The sequence below is a fragment of the Cimex lectularius genome, unplaced genomic scaffold (assembly GCF_000648675.2).
Source record: "Cimex lectularius strain Harlan isolate CLEC.00 unplaced genomic scaffold, Clec_2.1 scaffold113, whole genome shotgun sequence".
NCBI classification, from domain to species: domain Eukaryota; kingdom Metazoa; phylum Arthropoda; class Insecta; order Hemiptera; family Cimicidae; genus Cimex; species Cimex lectularius.
This window is the reverse complement of record NW_019392858.1, coordinates 1,111,084-1,128,516: the sequence shown is the minus strand read 5'-3', so window position 1 is coordinate 1,128,516 and position 17,433 is coordinate 1,111,084. Positions and strand designations below refer to the sequence as shown.

The 17,433-nt window shown below is 32.2% G+C and overlaps 1 protein-coding gene across 11 annotated transcripts in view; it reads right to left on the bottom strand.

The window, feature by feature from the left end:
• Window positions 1–17,433, bottom strand: part of LOC106671055 (uncharacterized protein CG43867) — a 102,611-nt gene that overhangs the window by 13,029 nt on the left and 72,149 nt on the right. For 10 of the 11 annotated variants that reach the window (XM_014401833.2, XM_024228767.1, XM_024228772.1 and 7 more), the window contains one exon: window positions 2,144–2,272. In XM_014401833.2, coding sequence (XP_014257319.1) covers window positions 2,144–2,272 — 129 coding nt within the window. Of the gene's footprint in view, window positions 1–2,143; window positions 2,273–4,876; window positions 5,012–17,433 lie in introns of those variants that run through there. The other variant, XM_014401836.2, reaches the window with a different exon arrangement.

Here is a 17,433-nt window from a genome sequence, read left to right as displayed (position 1 = left end):
CGTAAAAGAAAATCGTACGAAATTCTCGCTTTGACATTATAAGGATGACTGAATTATTTCCAAGTAGCGGAATGCTACAGAGGTAAACAAACAATATCATTTGGAAGAGGATTAATAAGTGTTGACATTCATACAAATGAGTAATCCTGTAAACGTAAACAGAATATTTTATATAGATTTTTTTTAATGAAAACTTAAAATCCTGCATTATTTTCCGGACAACCCGATAGTAAGGAATCTTATTTCTCTCATTTGGTTCAATACCGACGATGTGGACCCTTTCTCTGATTCAATGTTATTTTATATAAATAAGATTTTATTAGCTTCAAGATCAGAAGAAAAAGAAGAAGAAATTTTGGAACACCGCTTTGTGCCTATATAGTTCATATTCCATAATATTGTTTTATTGCATTTATTGTAGTATTTTTTCTGCAGGGTTGTAAATGAGCTGTTTGAACTGTTATTTCCCTAAATAAATAAATAAACTACTGGAGTGACTTAGTTTAAAATGATATTTATAGATTAAGATGTATAAATATCACTTTTACTTCATTTCAATATTGTTTAAGCGATTAATGTGGTATGTAGTTAAATAGTTCTTTTTTTTCTTAAGTGGAAAGAAATTGTGGAAAGGAAACAAAAGGAACTATTTTGTTTAAAACCTGACAAAAGTATTTTCTAAAGACAATTTAAATATATGCTGTATATAAGTCCTAAAGTATGTCCCGAGGGCCCTGTGTCAGAAAAGACCAATCTAAGAATCAAAGGTACCATGAGTTGTGAGGTGGGCAGGATTGTTGCTCTAGCTCTCGGATCGAAATGAAGTACTGATAAAACTGAAATTGCCTTAAGCCTGATTGTTGCTGTGGGGTTTAATCACTGTCATTTCCCTTAGGAAATTCCTAACACCGATGTTTTTAGTTGGTCTTAAGTATTTATATAATTTGTTTTAATCCAGATGGAGATTGTTTTAGTTTGTTGTATTGTTTTATACTGGTGAGGGGAAAGTTTTCAGCCCATTTTAAGTTTGAAATCTTAAACGATAGTTTTTATTAATTTAATTGTAGTTTCTGTACAATTTTAAAAAAATATATATACTGTAAGCAACCCTATTTGGGAAACCACAGTTCCAACATCATTAGAGAATGAAAATTTAATGTGGTCAAACTGGGTGGTAACAAGTTACTAAGCATTTGAAAAAATAAACCAAATTTTATGCTCCCATATTCAAACTTCATGTACTATGAATATTTTTTATTTCTGTCAGACCTTGTAAAAGGACACCAGAAAAAATAATAAATCTTGACAGCGGTCTCACGATTAAGAATCATGACTCATCATATTTAAAAGCAGACATTAATATATTTTCTTTGTTACTGGTTTATATAATCAATTGCATTATAATTGTACAATTCCCACTAGCTTAAGGCATTCTTATGAACAATTGTTCAGTTCCTTCAAATTTGTATACTGCAAACTTCCGATTCGCTGAATATCTAAAATTAGTTCTAATTAAAGAGTGTAATGACCTATAAAAATAGTGGACATATGAATATGTTTAACTGATTGACATTGCCTCTCATCACATGTGAATAATAATAACAGTATGTTAATTATTAGTTTTTAGCAACAAATAATTATAAATATGCATGTTACTAATATTACAAATTAGTAGTAATTAACGGTATCACAGTAGTATGTGCTTAATATACTGGAGGTAATTTCTTTGGTGGGACTAGTTGAGCAGTAACGCTCACATTTCTTCATTGTGCTAACAGATTGAGGTTTTTTCTTACTTATTTCTCAAATTAAATAATTAATTAATTATTCTTTCTTTATAAGGTCTTGGCTGAGATAAAAATTACAACAATAATAATAATTACATAGAAAGAATAATTAACTGAAACTTGGTCAATTGACCACAAAAACTGGATTTAAATAATTAATTTGATAAACAAAACTGTCATCAAAAAGTGATCAAGTGTCAGTCAGTTCACGGACTGGCAAACCAACTACCACCACAACCATTATGCTTGTGTTGCTTGTGCTGAGCAATTTAAAGCTCTCACAACCATTATGCTCTCCAAGACATGAATAGTATTATTACCAAATTTAATTTCAATAAAATAAATGAAAAATTTACCTGCTGCTCTACTTGAGATGCTAGCTTGTTGATAGCCTCTTCCCTCTCCCTGTCTTCACTTTCTGAGGCGACTGATGTTCCTGTTCCACTCCACTCAGCCTCCACCAACCTCTGTTCCATAATCCGAACCTTAAAAGAAAAACAAATGTCAATTAAAGTTTCACACTTATGTTTAATCGTCATGAGGATTAGAATGGCACATTTTTGTCTGGCGCTTATCCAATGGAGTTCAAAAAATTATTTACAAACCTCTATTTTAAATTGGGGTAATAATGAATAAATGTTAGAAGGAGAAAAAGTATGTGGTTCACCAGAAAAAGAGGGTGGAAGAGACTCTTCGTAAAACATTTAGTACCAATGAGAAATGGCATGAACTTCTCGCCTCTACGCCATCACAGAGGTGGCAATAACTGTCTGACCCGTTTCCCACCTTAGTAAATAATAGAATTAAACTTCAGACCAATTTCCCCCTTAATACTTCAAAAATGCCTTAGTCGAATGAAGTCCTATACACTCAGTTAATCGTTACAAATAAATTCCTGATACATACAACATTACAATTAGAAACAATTTATTATTTTTTAGTTATATTAATAATTTTAGAAAGTATATATGGTTCTGCTCATAGTAAGTAGTCAGTGTATTCTTTTGTTTTTAAAAAACCCACGAACATTGCAATGGTTTTTCAGCTTACGTGATGATTATGACCAAGAAATAAATATAAAACATCATTGTGTTTTGAAATAATTATGCAGGGAGAAGCAAAATATGATATAGTACATGTTGTTCAGAAGTCGTTAGTTATTGCCTTACAGACCTTTTTTCTTTTATTTTTGTATTGTGCAAATTGTGAAAGGACAAATAACATGGAAATTGAATTGTTTGGAATGAATTATTTAAGTTTTGTATGAAAAACAATCTTTCCTGTATTCAAGAAGCCAGAACTGAGAATTTTGATTTTACCAGTTAGTCAGTAAGCATTAAAAAAAGATTTGGAATAAGTACAATTATGTGTTGCAACAGATTAAAAATACCAACAAGATCAATGTTATGTTTATTAACAAAGTCTCTGATAATTACAGAGGATACTTGAAATTAAAGTATTGTGTAATTGTGTCGTTTATATTGGTCTTTTTATTTTTTTTTAAATTGTTAATAAACAGGCTTTAAAAGTTTCAAAAAAGAGAAGAAAAAAGTCGAGATTTTCTAAAAGTTACTACTCTACAAACTTCATACTAGCAGATTATATAATTTTTACAAAGTTTTACAATTACCCTGAGTAATTCTATATTACTGATTAAACATACTAAAGCATTTTTTAAATGTATAATATATTTAAAAATCACCATTGTTGATAAGAAAAAAAATGATCAAAATATAATAATTTTGTTTGCAGTATTTAATCATTAAGTCAAAAATTTAAAGATAAATAAGAGCCATGAAAAACTACAATTAAAAAACTATACAACTATAACTCAATAGTATATCAATTATCAATTTTATAAAAAGAAAAACATAAATTAATTTTTAAGGGTATGATAAATTCACTTCCTGATAAAATTAAAGGGGATTACTCAATTTTAAGGACCTCTTGTTGAACTACGATAATAAAACAACAGTAAAATCCAACGGATCGTAATAATTGGTCATAAAACACCCTCTGGGAATAAACTAGGATAAATGGCCTGCCAATAAAAAAAAGGTTCGAATTTTGCCAAGGACTTTATTGACAATTTTAAACATTTAAGGATCCATTCCATTTAAAATTCCGTACGAGTTAACATAAAATTAAATAATTTACTTCTTTTCTTTGAATAGTAATGGCTTAGGAAGGTGTTTTGGATTTTTACAGCATCCGACATTAAAATTTATCAGTTCATGCAGATTTGTACACTGTTTTAAAAGCTTTTGTTTCTAAGTGTAGGTTTTTATCATTTCTGGGTCTTGTTCGACTTGCTTCTATTTGAGCTTGTTCTTATCAGTTTTGTTGTAGGTAAAGAAATAGACAAGATTCCATCTGTAAGCGATTTGAGACTATCCCAAAGGGTTTTGTCCTGAGATTGTCTACCAAACGTCGGAACAAAATGGTGGATCGGCTGGAGTCGATATCTCCAGTTGAAAAATCGGCGTTTATCTGCAATCTTAAAGTGGGTGCGGTGGGAAAAAAAAATTGGTCTACGATAGTAGAACGGGATCCCAGTGCAGGACGAACCCATATGTTGCGAGGACCGGATCGATAGCAAAGGGGGAAGAACCTTGGGGGTTAGTTTTTATATCGTTTGTAAAATCTGGGAACGAGATATTAAAAGGACAGCTGCAGTTCTGACAGACTTAATGAGTCGGCGTCCTTAGGTCAATGAACAAATGAGTATGAATTACACAAGCCGCATTTTGTTTGTAAATTTGTTTCAACATTCTATGAGTATTTTAGATTTTCATTAATATTTTTAGAATACTATCAATCTGCTAAAAAGACTAAATTTAAAACTACTATACCGGCTTATTTCTTAATATATTAATTATATTTAAGATTTATAAATTTCTCATGAATTTATAGATTTTAACTTCTTTTCTGTATATATTTTATTTTTGTTGTGTGTCTATATTTGACAGAAATTTTTTAATTAGTTTTTATTTGCATTATTTAAATGGGGGAAAGGATAGGGATGTGAAATAAGGAGGGTGGTCGAAGAAAAGGGGTGGACCGGTAGTTTTAACTTATCGGATACTCACTTTCTTCTGTCCTTTTCTGGCATTGGTCACCTGGCCATGGCTGGGGCCTCGAGGACGGGATCCTCAATTTCTCACTACTAGCTTGTCATAGCGCGTGTTCCACGCCACACTACCATCCCCCGGCTTTTACTCTAAGTCGGCCGTCACAAAATCAATGAAAGGACAGAGGGTTGCCCCCCTCCCGATTGCTGCCCTCAAGGGTTGCCAGGCTACGCCTCCCGCTCTCAGCCGAACCCCGCCAGTTTCGAATTCTTCAGGCTTAGAACAGGGGGTGGATTCGACCCCGGGGATGAAAATTGACCATAATCGGTGGCCGGAAATTGTGGTTGGTTAGTGACTTTTTTTGCGGGCGTGGAAAACGAAAATCGAATCATGAAATCACGACGTGGTCTATAGCTATATTATACAAGATAAGTCACATGGATTAAATAAAATTCATTACAAGAAAAAAATCTTGCCTTCAAAATTTTCTATGTATGTATTTTAAATTTGAAAAAAGTATAATTATTTTTGTATAAATTTGCACTAATTGATAGCATACTATTTTTATTTCCTTTGTCTAGTTGCTTAAACAATTACCACCATTATTTGTACCATTTTTTATACAAATAATACTATTTTAAGACTTTAAGAATAACAATTTGCTTAAGAGATTGCATACTTTTATGTTCTCGCTGTAGTTTTTTAAACAAAATGTAAGCAAGAAGTGTTTTATACAGGGTAGTTCGTTATGATGTACAAAAATAATTGGGTGATAGTCACTGCCGTTTTCATTTTTGACAATAGAACTAAAGCACTATCTCGTTAATCTGTATTCTTTTATACAGGGTGTTTTATGAACAGACAATACTTTAGGATTATTTTACATGCCAAATGGACTAAAAAATTCCTATTGTCCATAGCTTGATTCTTAATAATAAAGATATTTTACTTTTCGTGTTGCTTCAACCTTTCACAATTTTTTCTCATAAAGGCCCCTTATCTCATAAAATATTAACTTTACTGTAAATTTGATTACATCAATATAAAGAGCATTAAAAATCTTATAAGAATAGTTTGTTTTTATGTTAGGTATCCCGTTTTTGTGGCATTCTACTCCATTTACAGTTTATTGTCACCTATTTTTCTGCATCTCATAGCGAAGCACCCTGTAGTACACAGCGAGTAATAAAAACCATTGGAGAGTTGGTTTTTATCCATTTCCTGGCTGATATTAATTCATTAATATAGCAGTATTTTTAAATTTATTTTATAAATACTCATCTAGTATTGAAAAATAACAAAACCGAAACAAAGATGAGATTAAAATTAGTTTCGTAAAATGGGTTTGTTTACTCAATTAAAAAGTGGTTGTTTTATTTCTCTTGATTTATTTAAGTCTTTTGATGATTTAATCAGTTTTACACTGATATTTAAAGAGTTCATTTCTAACAAAAACCTCGTTATGTCTAAAATGAAGGAATTAGGTATTGGGTGTCGGTAAATATTTGTGCTGCTTAGGGAAAAAGCAAACGGTCGTCCTCGGTTAAAACAAATTTCGATCAATTTGGTATATTTGCTTGGATACCTCAAACTTCAGGCAATATTTACTGTAAGTATGAGTCTGGAAAAGGCGTTAGATGTGTCAAAAGGACGCGGTTTCGAAGGTACAACAAGGATCCTAAACATGAGTAGGTTGTGTGTAATAGCCACTAAATAATTAGATTAGACTTAATTTTAACCTGTAATTTTTTCTAAAAAGTTTTTGTACACGTTTTTAAGACAGACTACTATATTTTGAGTCGTTTCAGTTTCTGTCGGTACAAGTCAAGGCAACTTATTCCTGAAAACAGGAACCAAATGAACTGGCAGACATCGTCTACAAGACTGCAGAGAATTCTCGTGAATAGATCATATATTTACATACCTACATTTTCCAGGAAGTGTATCAGCAAGAAAAATACTTTTCAACATCAACACAAAATCTATCAGTTACAAACAAATATGCTGGTGGAGATGTGATGGTTTGGGGTGTGTTAAGACGGAGAGGATCATCAAATGATATGAGGACCAACTTTGCTAAAACTTGATGTTTGGCAAAACTAAAATAGTGATCTAGGATGAATGTCAAAACCATGGAGTGGTTTATTAAAATAAAGTTCGTCAACAATTACACACACCATTAGTCACACTTTTTGTGTCTCACTGGATCGGTGAAAAAATTTGTTGGACAGAAATTAATATTTCATACTCGGTTAATAAAATAATTTTACCTTAAAATTCAGAGATAATGCTTAATTAAAAGAAAACTGTTTTTCGTCGAGCTTTCGAGGAATTTGTTGTTTTCTTTTAATTTGGCCTTATCCCCGATTTTTAATTTAAAATTATAATACTGAAGATTGATATTAAGTGTATTGCTTTATCAGCGAGGGACATCGATAGACGTAAGGACGATGCCGACTAAAGATACAGAACCAAGATGATATATTATTCAAACGACTTATTTGTCCAATAAAAATGATGAGGATCTTATAAGATGTAAAAATCATTAAGATTTTCTGGCTGGAAGTATACGTTTACGATCCATTTTTCTTTGTGAATAATAGAAATAAAGATAGATTGTTAAACATAAAATGAAGAAAATGCAAGTGTACACATTTGAATATCCGACGAGCATAATATATATATCGATTATAATTCGGAGGTATTGCGTATTTTGTGAAATATTTAGAATTACTACTTTTATGATTGCAATAATGATTGTAAATTACACAATATTTCAGGTAAACTTTCATAAGATTTTTACCAGTTCAATAATGACTATTGGTATCTGCATAGGAATTAACGCATCATTTTCAAGACTGCAGCTATAAAAAATATTAATTGAAAATTGAATAAATTAATTGGTCAAGCGGACCACGAAATTAGGGAATTAAAAATTATGCATAAATATTAACAAATTCTGCTTGACAGCGTTTTTTATTTGATAATTATGAATGATTTTGATTTGTTTAAAACCAAACTGTTTAATTGGTTAAATATTTTATATTTTACTTACACATTTGCAATCACAATTTAATGAATTCATCATATACATGTCCTTTTTATCTTAAAAAATAAAAAAATCAACAAGTAAGAATACAACCAGAATGGCCTGTTTAACTCCTTTCAATTAACAGTTTTTATTCCTTAATATCACTAATTTCGAGTAGATTGTGCAAGAAAGTAAATTAGCAGTTTCTAATAAGAGACACCAATTATTTTATTGGCGAAAAAGGCTAACAATAAGTAATGAACGCACGAAAATTGTAGATCACTCACGCTACCTCTCGCCATGGGGGGGGGGGGCTAAGGGCATGACCCATTTTAACGAATAATTATTTTATAATTACCCACGAACTTCAAAAAATTTAACAAAGTTGTTTGTTACATTAGAGAGTATGTTTTTGTTGTTATACCTTGTTTATTTATCTTTTTTGCTCGTTCTCATCTTATTTGTAACGTATGTGTCTAAATCATTTTTTCCAAATAGGTTTAAATTGAACTAAACTTCTACCTAGATTAATTTTTTTAGCTATCTTTCGCTGACATCTTATCTTAATTTTACTTAATCTTTTACCATTAAGAATGTGTCGAAATTGACCAATAATGTGACAAATCGGTTTACAAATGGTATTGCACCCTAAAAGGTGCAAGGGTTATAATTTTCCAACACATGTCCACCGGATCTACCCTTTAATTAAAACTTAATGTATTTCACGGCTTTGAACCAACTACATGGCTAAAATCCTCCATTTCGTTATGATTAATTCATAATCTAGAGGTCTTTAATTTTAAATATTAATAACATCGACTTTGATGCATATACATAAGATGTACTTGGTTGTGTAAGTATTAACGTTGTTTGTAGAAAATAGTAGGAATTCTTAGGAATGTAATTTTTGTTTTCATTTTATTGTTCATAAAACTAAAATAATTTATTATTGAAGTTTATTGGTAATGGTTAACTTAACGGATAACTACGTTTTTAAGAATGGGGGGAGTATAGATTTTATAATACATACTGTCTTCTGGAATGATTAAAGACTTTTTACGAATTAAATTGTGTTAAAATATACCCACTTACTTCTACATTGAAAAAACAATCTTTGTCTCTGCTTGTGTACAACAAAGAGCTACCGCTTTCAATCCAAGTCTGATACTTAGGACTATAAGTAGACAGCAGCCTGAAGTTGAATCCCCACACAAGACTTGAGAAAACAAGTGATCAGAAAAACTTAGACAACTACGAAAACATTTCGGACAGAAATCTGTTTTGACCGTCAAAGTTTACATAAGTCTAACTCTATATAAGACATTACCGCGACCAATTTGGATAAACTGAGTGGAACCGGCGGTGCTCCAAGCTATCCACACCCAGCATACCCAGCACAACGAATTCTTCAAATTGATAGTTTTCAGGCAAACTGTCAAAGCTCCTTACTATGTCATTTACTTATATATACTACGACCTCAACACTGTTTTGTCAATGAACTGATCAAATCCCGCTCCCAAAAGTTTCACACCAAACTTTTGATCTACTCTATACTCAGTTGTCCAAGCTCAAAAAAGTTTGTTGCACTATGCATGGTATAATCCCATTTTCTTACTGAGTGCAGAATAACTATTTCTTATTGGGCCTAAACTGGGATTTTGAAAATCAGGACATGAAGCAGGTACAAAAATATTTTCTCTAAAATAAAACGTTAAATTTGACAACAGTATGAAGGTAGACCTAATCATTTCTACATGTTGAATTTTCTATTCAAACACCAAAGTTACACCACAGTTACCATACAGTTGCATATAAATTATATACCGTATATGTATATGCTTTAATCTTCAACTTAATAGGAAGGTAGACATTTTTACGATTTAATTTAATTTTAAAAGCTTTTTATGTTCATTTTTATAACAAAGGATCTTTTTCGTATTCTCTGTATTACTTTAATAAAAATTTAATAGAAGTTTAAAATCTTAGTTTTCTAATTCTATTTTTAACCGTTTGTAAAAAAAAAACTAAATTTTTAGCAATTAAACATTAATTTTACAGTACATACATTAAAGTGCGACTCCTATTGTCTAATGACCAACGACCCTAATCAATAGTCGACAAGTTGAAAAGGATGCTTCTACTCACAAACTGGTTCTACAGTGATCCGGATTTCTAAAATTAATTACTCATCATAAAACTATATAACTAATCTGCAAGTACGTTTTCCAAGGAGATTGTGGACAGTGTAGGGGTACAGAACTATTTAATAAATAAAATCAGCTTTTTCTATATTATGTGTTCGCTATGTGATGATTTATGGTTGATGATAGTTACTATAAAAACAGTAATATTTATATAATTTAATGCGACTGATAAATGGTTCAAAAGTTCAAACCTGAAAGGTTTTGGCAGGATAAGTTCTTCAATAATCAGTGAACAAAAATAAAATTTTAGGCAATTATTTCATTTTTAATAAACCTTATTCATTTTGTACCACAAAAATGAGCATTATTAACATTCTACGATCGGGTTTCAGCCCTATTTGGCTGCATATTTTCATCACTCTCAGGTGAGAAGTTGCAGGGTCATATTTTTTTAAGGGTGAAATCAGATCCCCCTTCCCGACTGTCCGCACAAGTCGAATAACTTATCAATATTAAAAGGGCGTTTTTGAAAAGGGCCCAGGTGGGACTAGGGCGGGAAGGGTTCCCTGGGGTAACGTTGTCACAATCGGCTTCATAAAAAGTGATGCTGACGCCCCAGTCGATTATAACTGGAAAAGGGTTTGAAGGAATTAGACAAAGAAGAGATAAAAGGGAATTTTCTTCTGGGAGAATGACTGCAGTTATTAGATTTTCTTTTTAAAGCTTAATAATTTATACAGTATTTTCTAAACCATGGGGTTGATTTTGTTACTACCTAAATTTAATTTAGAATTAACAAATTTGAAATAAGTACATCTCAACTAGACATTTCGATTAGACTATAAAAAGCATATGTTCACTTTATTATACACTTTCTACAGTATATAATAGACTCTGAAAAGTTGGATCTGGATTTTGTGTATTTATCGCTGACGGAAATCATAGAGCTGCACGTTCGAGTACAACTCATAGGATCAGCCGTTAGTTGCTCAGACCTCCTAGGGCTTTCAACAATCACTGTACGACTTGATGACCTCACGTTTTCCACCCCCCATCGGCCTCATCCTTATTAATCACACGTGAGATGCGTTGTAAAAAAGATTTAACAGCACTTAAACCTCCAGTAGTTACAAAAATCACAATATAAAACAACTATAAATAAGAGACCAAGCACAGAAATGCAGAAAAATTTAGATCTCTAGTCTGTATTAATTAATATCATTATTATTCGAATCCCTGTAATATGCTTTTTTATCTTACACATACAAAAGATTTATATAAATATTTAAAACGTATTTTGCAAGATTAAAAAAACATAATACGTACATATTAAGTTCTACGTAGGAAAATTTAGTGCGGTGTACAAAAGCGAAAACACCTTATAAACACAAGATTTTGTTTTTGCTCTTGAGGAAGGAAAATTTTTTTTTTCCATATTGGATAAACAAAATACTTTTGCGAGCATTGAACAGGGAGACGCATTAGAATTCAAATCCTATTATTTATAAGCCGAATCATGAATCATACTTCGAAAAGAGGCTTAAATCGATTAAAAGCAGGTATAACGGAAGTAAGCTCTGAATCAATTTTTTATCTGTGACAGGAAGGGGTTGGAGGTTGGAATATGATTTATTTGCAAGGGGAGGTAGATAAAAAAATAAAAAAATGAAGGCAAAGATTAATCCAGTCAGCTTCCCAGCTGATTTGGTCTGACAACATCTTTCGGTATTTAGTAAATACAATTTTAGTACGTTGGAATCTTGAAAAAAAGGAACTTTCTTTATCCTCATTAATCTTATTTCAGCATATTTGAATCAACAAATAAATCAATTAATTCAAATATAAATGCGGATAATGCTTTAAAAAGCTCACGTACATACAATTTTGCATCAAAAATATATACGTGCTTTATATAGAAAGCATAAATTTAATATCATGGAAAACATGATACATTGGCAGATTTATACGGTTTTAAGGAAAAACAACTGGTCAAATGTCAAACAAAGATTGAATTTGACGGAAAAACTAGACAGTTTAAGTTAGTAAATCTAAGTTTATGAGGTTTTTATTCTGATCGTTATCGATCATTTTGGTCTAGTCTATCAGAAGCGTATTTCTATCTATCTACAGAACTTCTATTAGAAGTGTATCAACTTCTATAGTCCACCCATTTAATTCGAAAACGATTACTTTAGCAAAAAATGGTCTTATACGGGTTAATTTTGGCTAGGAATTGCGTGGTCGTAACAGATTTCCCATAACTTTCTCATCTAGCTGAGAAATGACACTAACTTTGTTATTTTAAATGTTAATCCCATATTTTTAATGTATAATTCGATTCTAGAGGTTATTTTATGCCACTTTTTCTGAAAGGAAAATTTTGTTAGGGTCGACCATTTCTGGGTTATGCGTGATGAACTTTTTGTAACAAGATGGCCCTGTGTCTTTCGTCAATCTGTCGACCTATATATTACATATAACAAATAATTATTAAAATAATTGAAAGTGTGTTTCACAAGACAAGAGTAGGAAGAAAAGATTTAAATAAATTTTATAAAATCCTTCAGAATTGAATGATGGAAATTTATCAAATCTAAATCGGACCCTTCTTTGAACGTCTATTAGAAAAGTAAAATTTTCTTAGAAGCTTATCGTGAAATTTGATCATTATTGACAAATCAGAGTACGTACGTTTACCCAGGCATATTCAAGCCTTCATTTTCAAACTTTTTACTACTTCTCGAGAGTAATTAAGTATAATCCCGGATAAAACTAGCTAGGCCAAATGAATCCCCTCTCAGTTCTTTCAATATCAACATTATATATTATCAACATCACCTTAACTTTTTAAATGTTTTTTACACATGCAGAAGTGTGAATATGTTAATAAATAAGTTTGATTTTTATAACATAACGTCACTCTGGGGGAATGAATGTGAGCAGACGTCTATGTTTTTGTGGGGTGGTGATGAGTATGTATGTATTTGTATAAGTGTCATTTCTGTAGTTGAAAACCTGAGATACAAATGAGAGGCTAGCAAGTCAGTAACATATGGAGACGATCAAACGATTGTGTTCAAAAATACATATGAAATGCAAGGAAAAGAAGTACAAACACGCGAGGGGCGGCGATGATCTTGGCCAAACTTCCCACATGTAGCATAGCCGGTGTACCCAATCTTCAAGATGTTTTATAATAAGTATTAACACAAAATCATATAAAAATTATAAAAGGTGAACAAATCTGATCAATTTGAAATATAGACAAAATCGAAACTAGGCGCTTTTTCTATGTGTATATTTGATTTGTGTGAAAGGTTGACGGAAGTATAGTTTAAGCTTGGACATTCGGTTACTGTATGGTTATTAAACTGGATAATTTGCTCGATAAGTCAAAAACAATGGTAATTAATAAAAAGTTATATCAATCCTGATCGTTCTATTTTTGTGTTGTAGGGATACCTTGAAATAGGATAGTAAGGAAATGCTTTAAATCTCGTCGGTAATTTTAGGTCAAAATCAAATGTGTGCATTTCGCTGCTGAGAAGAAAATTCATAAAATTTGAAAAGTTTCCAGTTAATATGTTACTAAACTTATGGCTGCTACAATATATCTTTTCACCTCAGTTAGTTCTAAAATGGTAGCCAAGTGCACTCGGAGGGAATAAATTTCAGGGTTACAAAGGACAAGTGTGACGATACCATATTCTAAACATTAACCCCTTCATTTAAGACCTTGTTTTAAAAATCCCCATGTATAAAAGATAGAAAACCACATAAAAAAAACTTTATAATGTTTTGTTGGTTAAAATTAAACAGGGAGACTTAACGCTTTCAACTTTGACCTAATTCAGAGGCAGGAACAATCGATATTGACCGTGGTTGCAGGGGGGCCAGGCACGAAGAACCTGACATTTCATTTGCCCTGAGATAATTTTTATTCACCATTGTTATGGAACAACTATGCACAGAAACAATGGAATGTTAGTCACTGTTTATTGGGTTCTTTAATCCCAAGATTTTTTTTTGTGGTCTTTACACCAGTGAATTACTGTTTTTAATTAAAACAACATGCCGTGTGCCGCAGCATATAATTGACTAGTTTTAAAAAGAATTTCATAAAGTTCGATAGGAATCTGGAGAATTGTTACGATGCGAACAATGAAAACGAAACAAATCCAGAAACTTTTAACTTTTGAACTTCAGTTATTTGTTAATTAAATATTATAATTATAAAACCAGGGTTTTCATAAATTTTAACCTAATCTAACATGCTCATAGCAATAACAGCAAATGTTTGCACAGATTAAGGGGAACTCAATGGGTTTCTTTTCGTTGTTTGAATAGGCAAAAAATAAGGGATGAAAGGATGGAGTAACATAAACAAATATTCTATAAGTTTAATGAATATTGACGCACGTAATTGTATTTTAGAAGGGACACTAACCACTGAAAGCTTGGTAATAGAACAATTCCCTTCTTCAAACCATACCTTGACCCCTTTTACTTTTTATAATTGTTGATTATTAAACATTAAACATGATTTTTTTTAAACGTAAGTAGTATCAACATTTAAATGTTGAGGTTTGAGTTTTCTTGACAAACCAAAGCAATGTGATTATTTAGAATCACCCTTTCTCAGTGTAATTTTTAGAATATTTTGAGTAAAAGGAACAACTTATTATATTACAACACTGAATTAATATAACATTGTGGGTAAATTATGTACATTTTGGGCTCTAACAATGCATAAACATCGCCGCTAGGTTTCTCAGCTTACCATGATAATGGTCAGCTTACCACCAGGAAACAGTTTATGTCCGATTCGAGGCCGAAGTTCGAAACCGCCCTGTTAACGATTTGTAGTTCCGGCAGTGATATAGGAGTACCAGAGTCGGATTTATCGCCTAGGTAAAAAGGAAGTCTAGAACTCGAGGAAGGCAAAGTTGACGTCAACTTGCTCCATCGGAGTGCTTATAAATTATTGGACAAAATGCGCAAAGCTCGGGCCCTTTGGTGGAACCGTTCCAACTTTTCCCAGTGGTAGATTTGACGGGATTGGGCTTTTCCACGCAAATCGCGAATTGATTACTCTTTTTAACACTAAAATAATAAGGGAAACATTTCTTAAAAAATTTTAAATTCCAACTAAATTATTAAAAAGGAAAATACTACAAAAATATACCATTTCAAAAATACATTTTTTCCCATTCTCTACCCTACCGTGCATAAGGGAGACTCCATACCGGCCGAACAAACGGCTACTTGGCATGCTAAAATTATAATTTTTGGGGAGGGTTTACTTATTAAGGCCTGCATTTTTTCTCACCTATAAAGAGACGGAAAAAGGAAGATAAGGGAGATTATATAACTTTAAAAATGTTTGTACTAATTCAAAGCATCTCCCTTTGCTGTTTTCCCCTTTAACAGTAGTACCTAGGGATAGGGATAAAAGAGGCGGCCACAAGGGCTTCTGCACCTCAACCTGAGTAGATCTATTGTGCTCATCTGTGCTTTTTTTGATAACTCATTGGCATTTTATAACACAGGCTGTTAATCAATCACCATAGCCTTGCTAGCGGCGTTTCCTCTCCTAGCTACAAGAATTTGCACCTTCATAAAAACATAAAATGTATTCTGTCGTCTCCTATCTTCCTGGAGTATCTGCACAGTGTTTCTTCTGTCTGTACTCCTATCAACTGCATGTGCCTTCTTCAGTAGTATCTAGAAGGGCTTGTAAAATATTTACAAGTATATACTGAAATTTTACATTGTCTACTTAAGCCAAGAGGAAAACAGCCAAAGATAAAATTTCCTAACGAGTTGCAATTGACTTAAACTTAACAATATAAATAAACAGAAATAAAATATCCACCGCAGTATTATGGACTACGCACTCTGTACACAGTTTTTTTAAACTTAACTGGCAAAGTTACCGTGTTCTGTCATAGTTTGGCTGGTCCAGTAATCAGGGAGGACCCATTTTATTGAATCTATTAAAGGTTAGCCTGCTTTTAACGTTATTTCCCGGATTTCCCTCAACCTTATTAAGTGCTCTGAGACACTGAACTTTTTGCCTATTTCTATACACAAGTATCTTACCTTTGTGCTCGGTTTGATTGGTTTGGCATTTTTCTGGGGTAATTTTTAAATTTTTTTCAGGACTCCAGCTTAAAATAATTAGTAATAGCTTTCTCGTTTCTTCCTCTATCAGCACGACTAGGTCATCACCAAAGCCAGAAATTTGATCCCTTCCTCTGTTAGCCTGTTAAACAAGACGGTCAAAAACCAAGTTCCTTCTCTGTACTCAGTCAGTATGATTTAGTGTGGGGCTTACAGTTTAAGTGTTTGTCTAGGAAAAAGTAATATTTCTGAAAATGACTATAGGAAGGGTTTCCAAAAATGAGAAGACTTTAATTTGACCACTTTTCTATCCAAACTGACAATGAGAATTAATAAATATTTCAATTCTAAGCAACAGAGGAAGAAAAACGAACATAAATTACGATTCTATCATTTTTTTGCCCATAAAACTGAATATGAATGAATATATGCATATTTGTAAATCGTAAATATAATTAATTCTATGAATTAATCATAGAAAGATTTAAAAAAATTGGGTCAAAGATTTAATCGAATTGTCCAATGAATATTTGAAAATTATTACCAGGTAATTTGTACTGATTTGTTTGTCAGTAAAATTATATTTAATTGCAGGGTAGAATCTTATACTTATTAAGTCGAAGTAGTAGAATTTAGAAAACCAAATTGATCGCCAACTTTTATAATTGATTTCAGCACTTCTATTTTATGCTTTGAAATTTAAAAAATTAATATATATGCAGAAGCATGCAAATTTAAAAGCATTTGTGCCCGTGATTTCTGAATGACACTAAGAAATCTCACCCGTAACTTGTTTATTTTCGCCTGCATGTTTTGCCAGTGGGAGGCCACGGTTACAACTGAGTTTAACCGATCACAGAAAACGTAAGGGAAAGTATGCCTAATTCTGTGAACGGACCGTCACCTGGATTGACTGGTTATGTCACTTTTAGATTTTTAAGTTTTCCCAGGTGAAAAATTCAACCTCCGGACAACTCAAAACAACTCCTTCCCCCAATCGTAACGAATACAACTTCGAAGTAATAATAATGCTGATTGGTAACTCGATCATATTTACTTTTGCCCCGAGTACAATTTAGCCCTTTGTTTGTACGAGGGAAGACCCAGGGGTGAAAGCCCTCCTTGTTTTGCCATGAAAAACGATTCCTGATCAATTTACTAGTTCAACAGAACCGTTGTTCCATTAGTCAAATTCGAAGAACAGGGACTAGAACAAGATTATTTAAATTAGGCGTTTCCCTCTTCTCAATATCAACACGTTAGGCCTTTGCTGGTG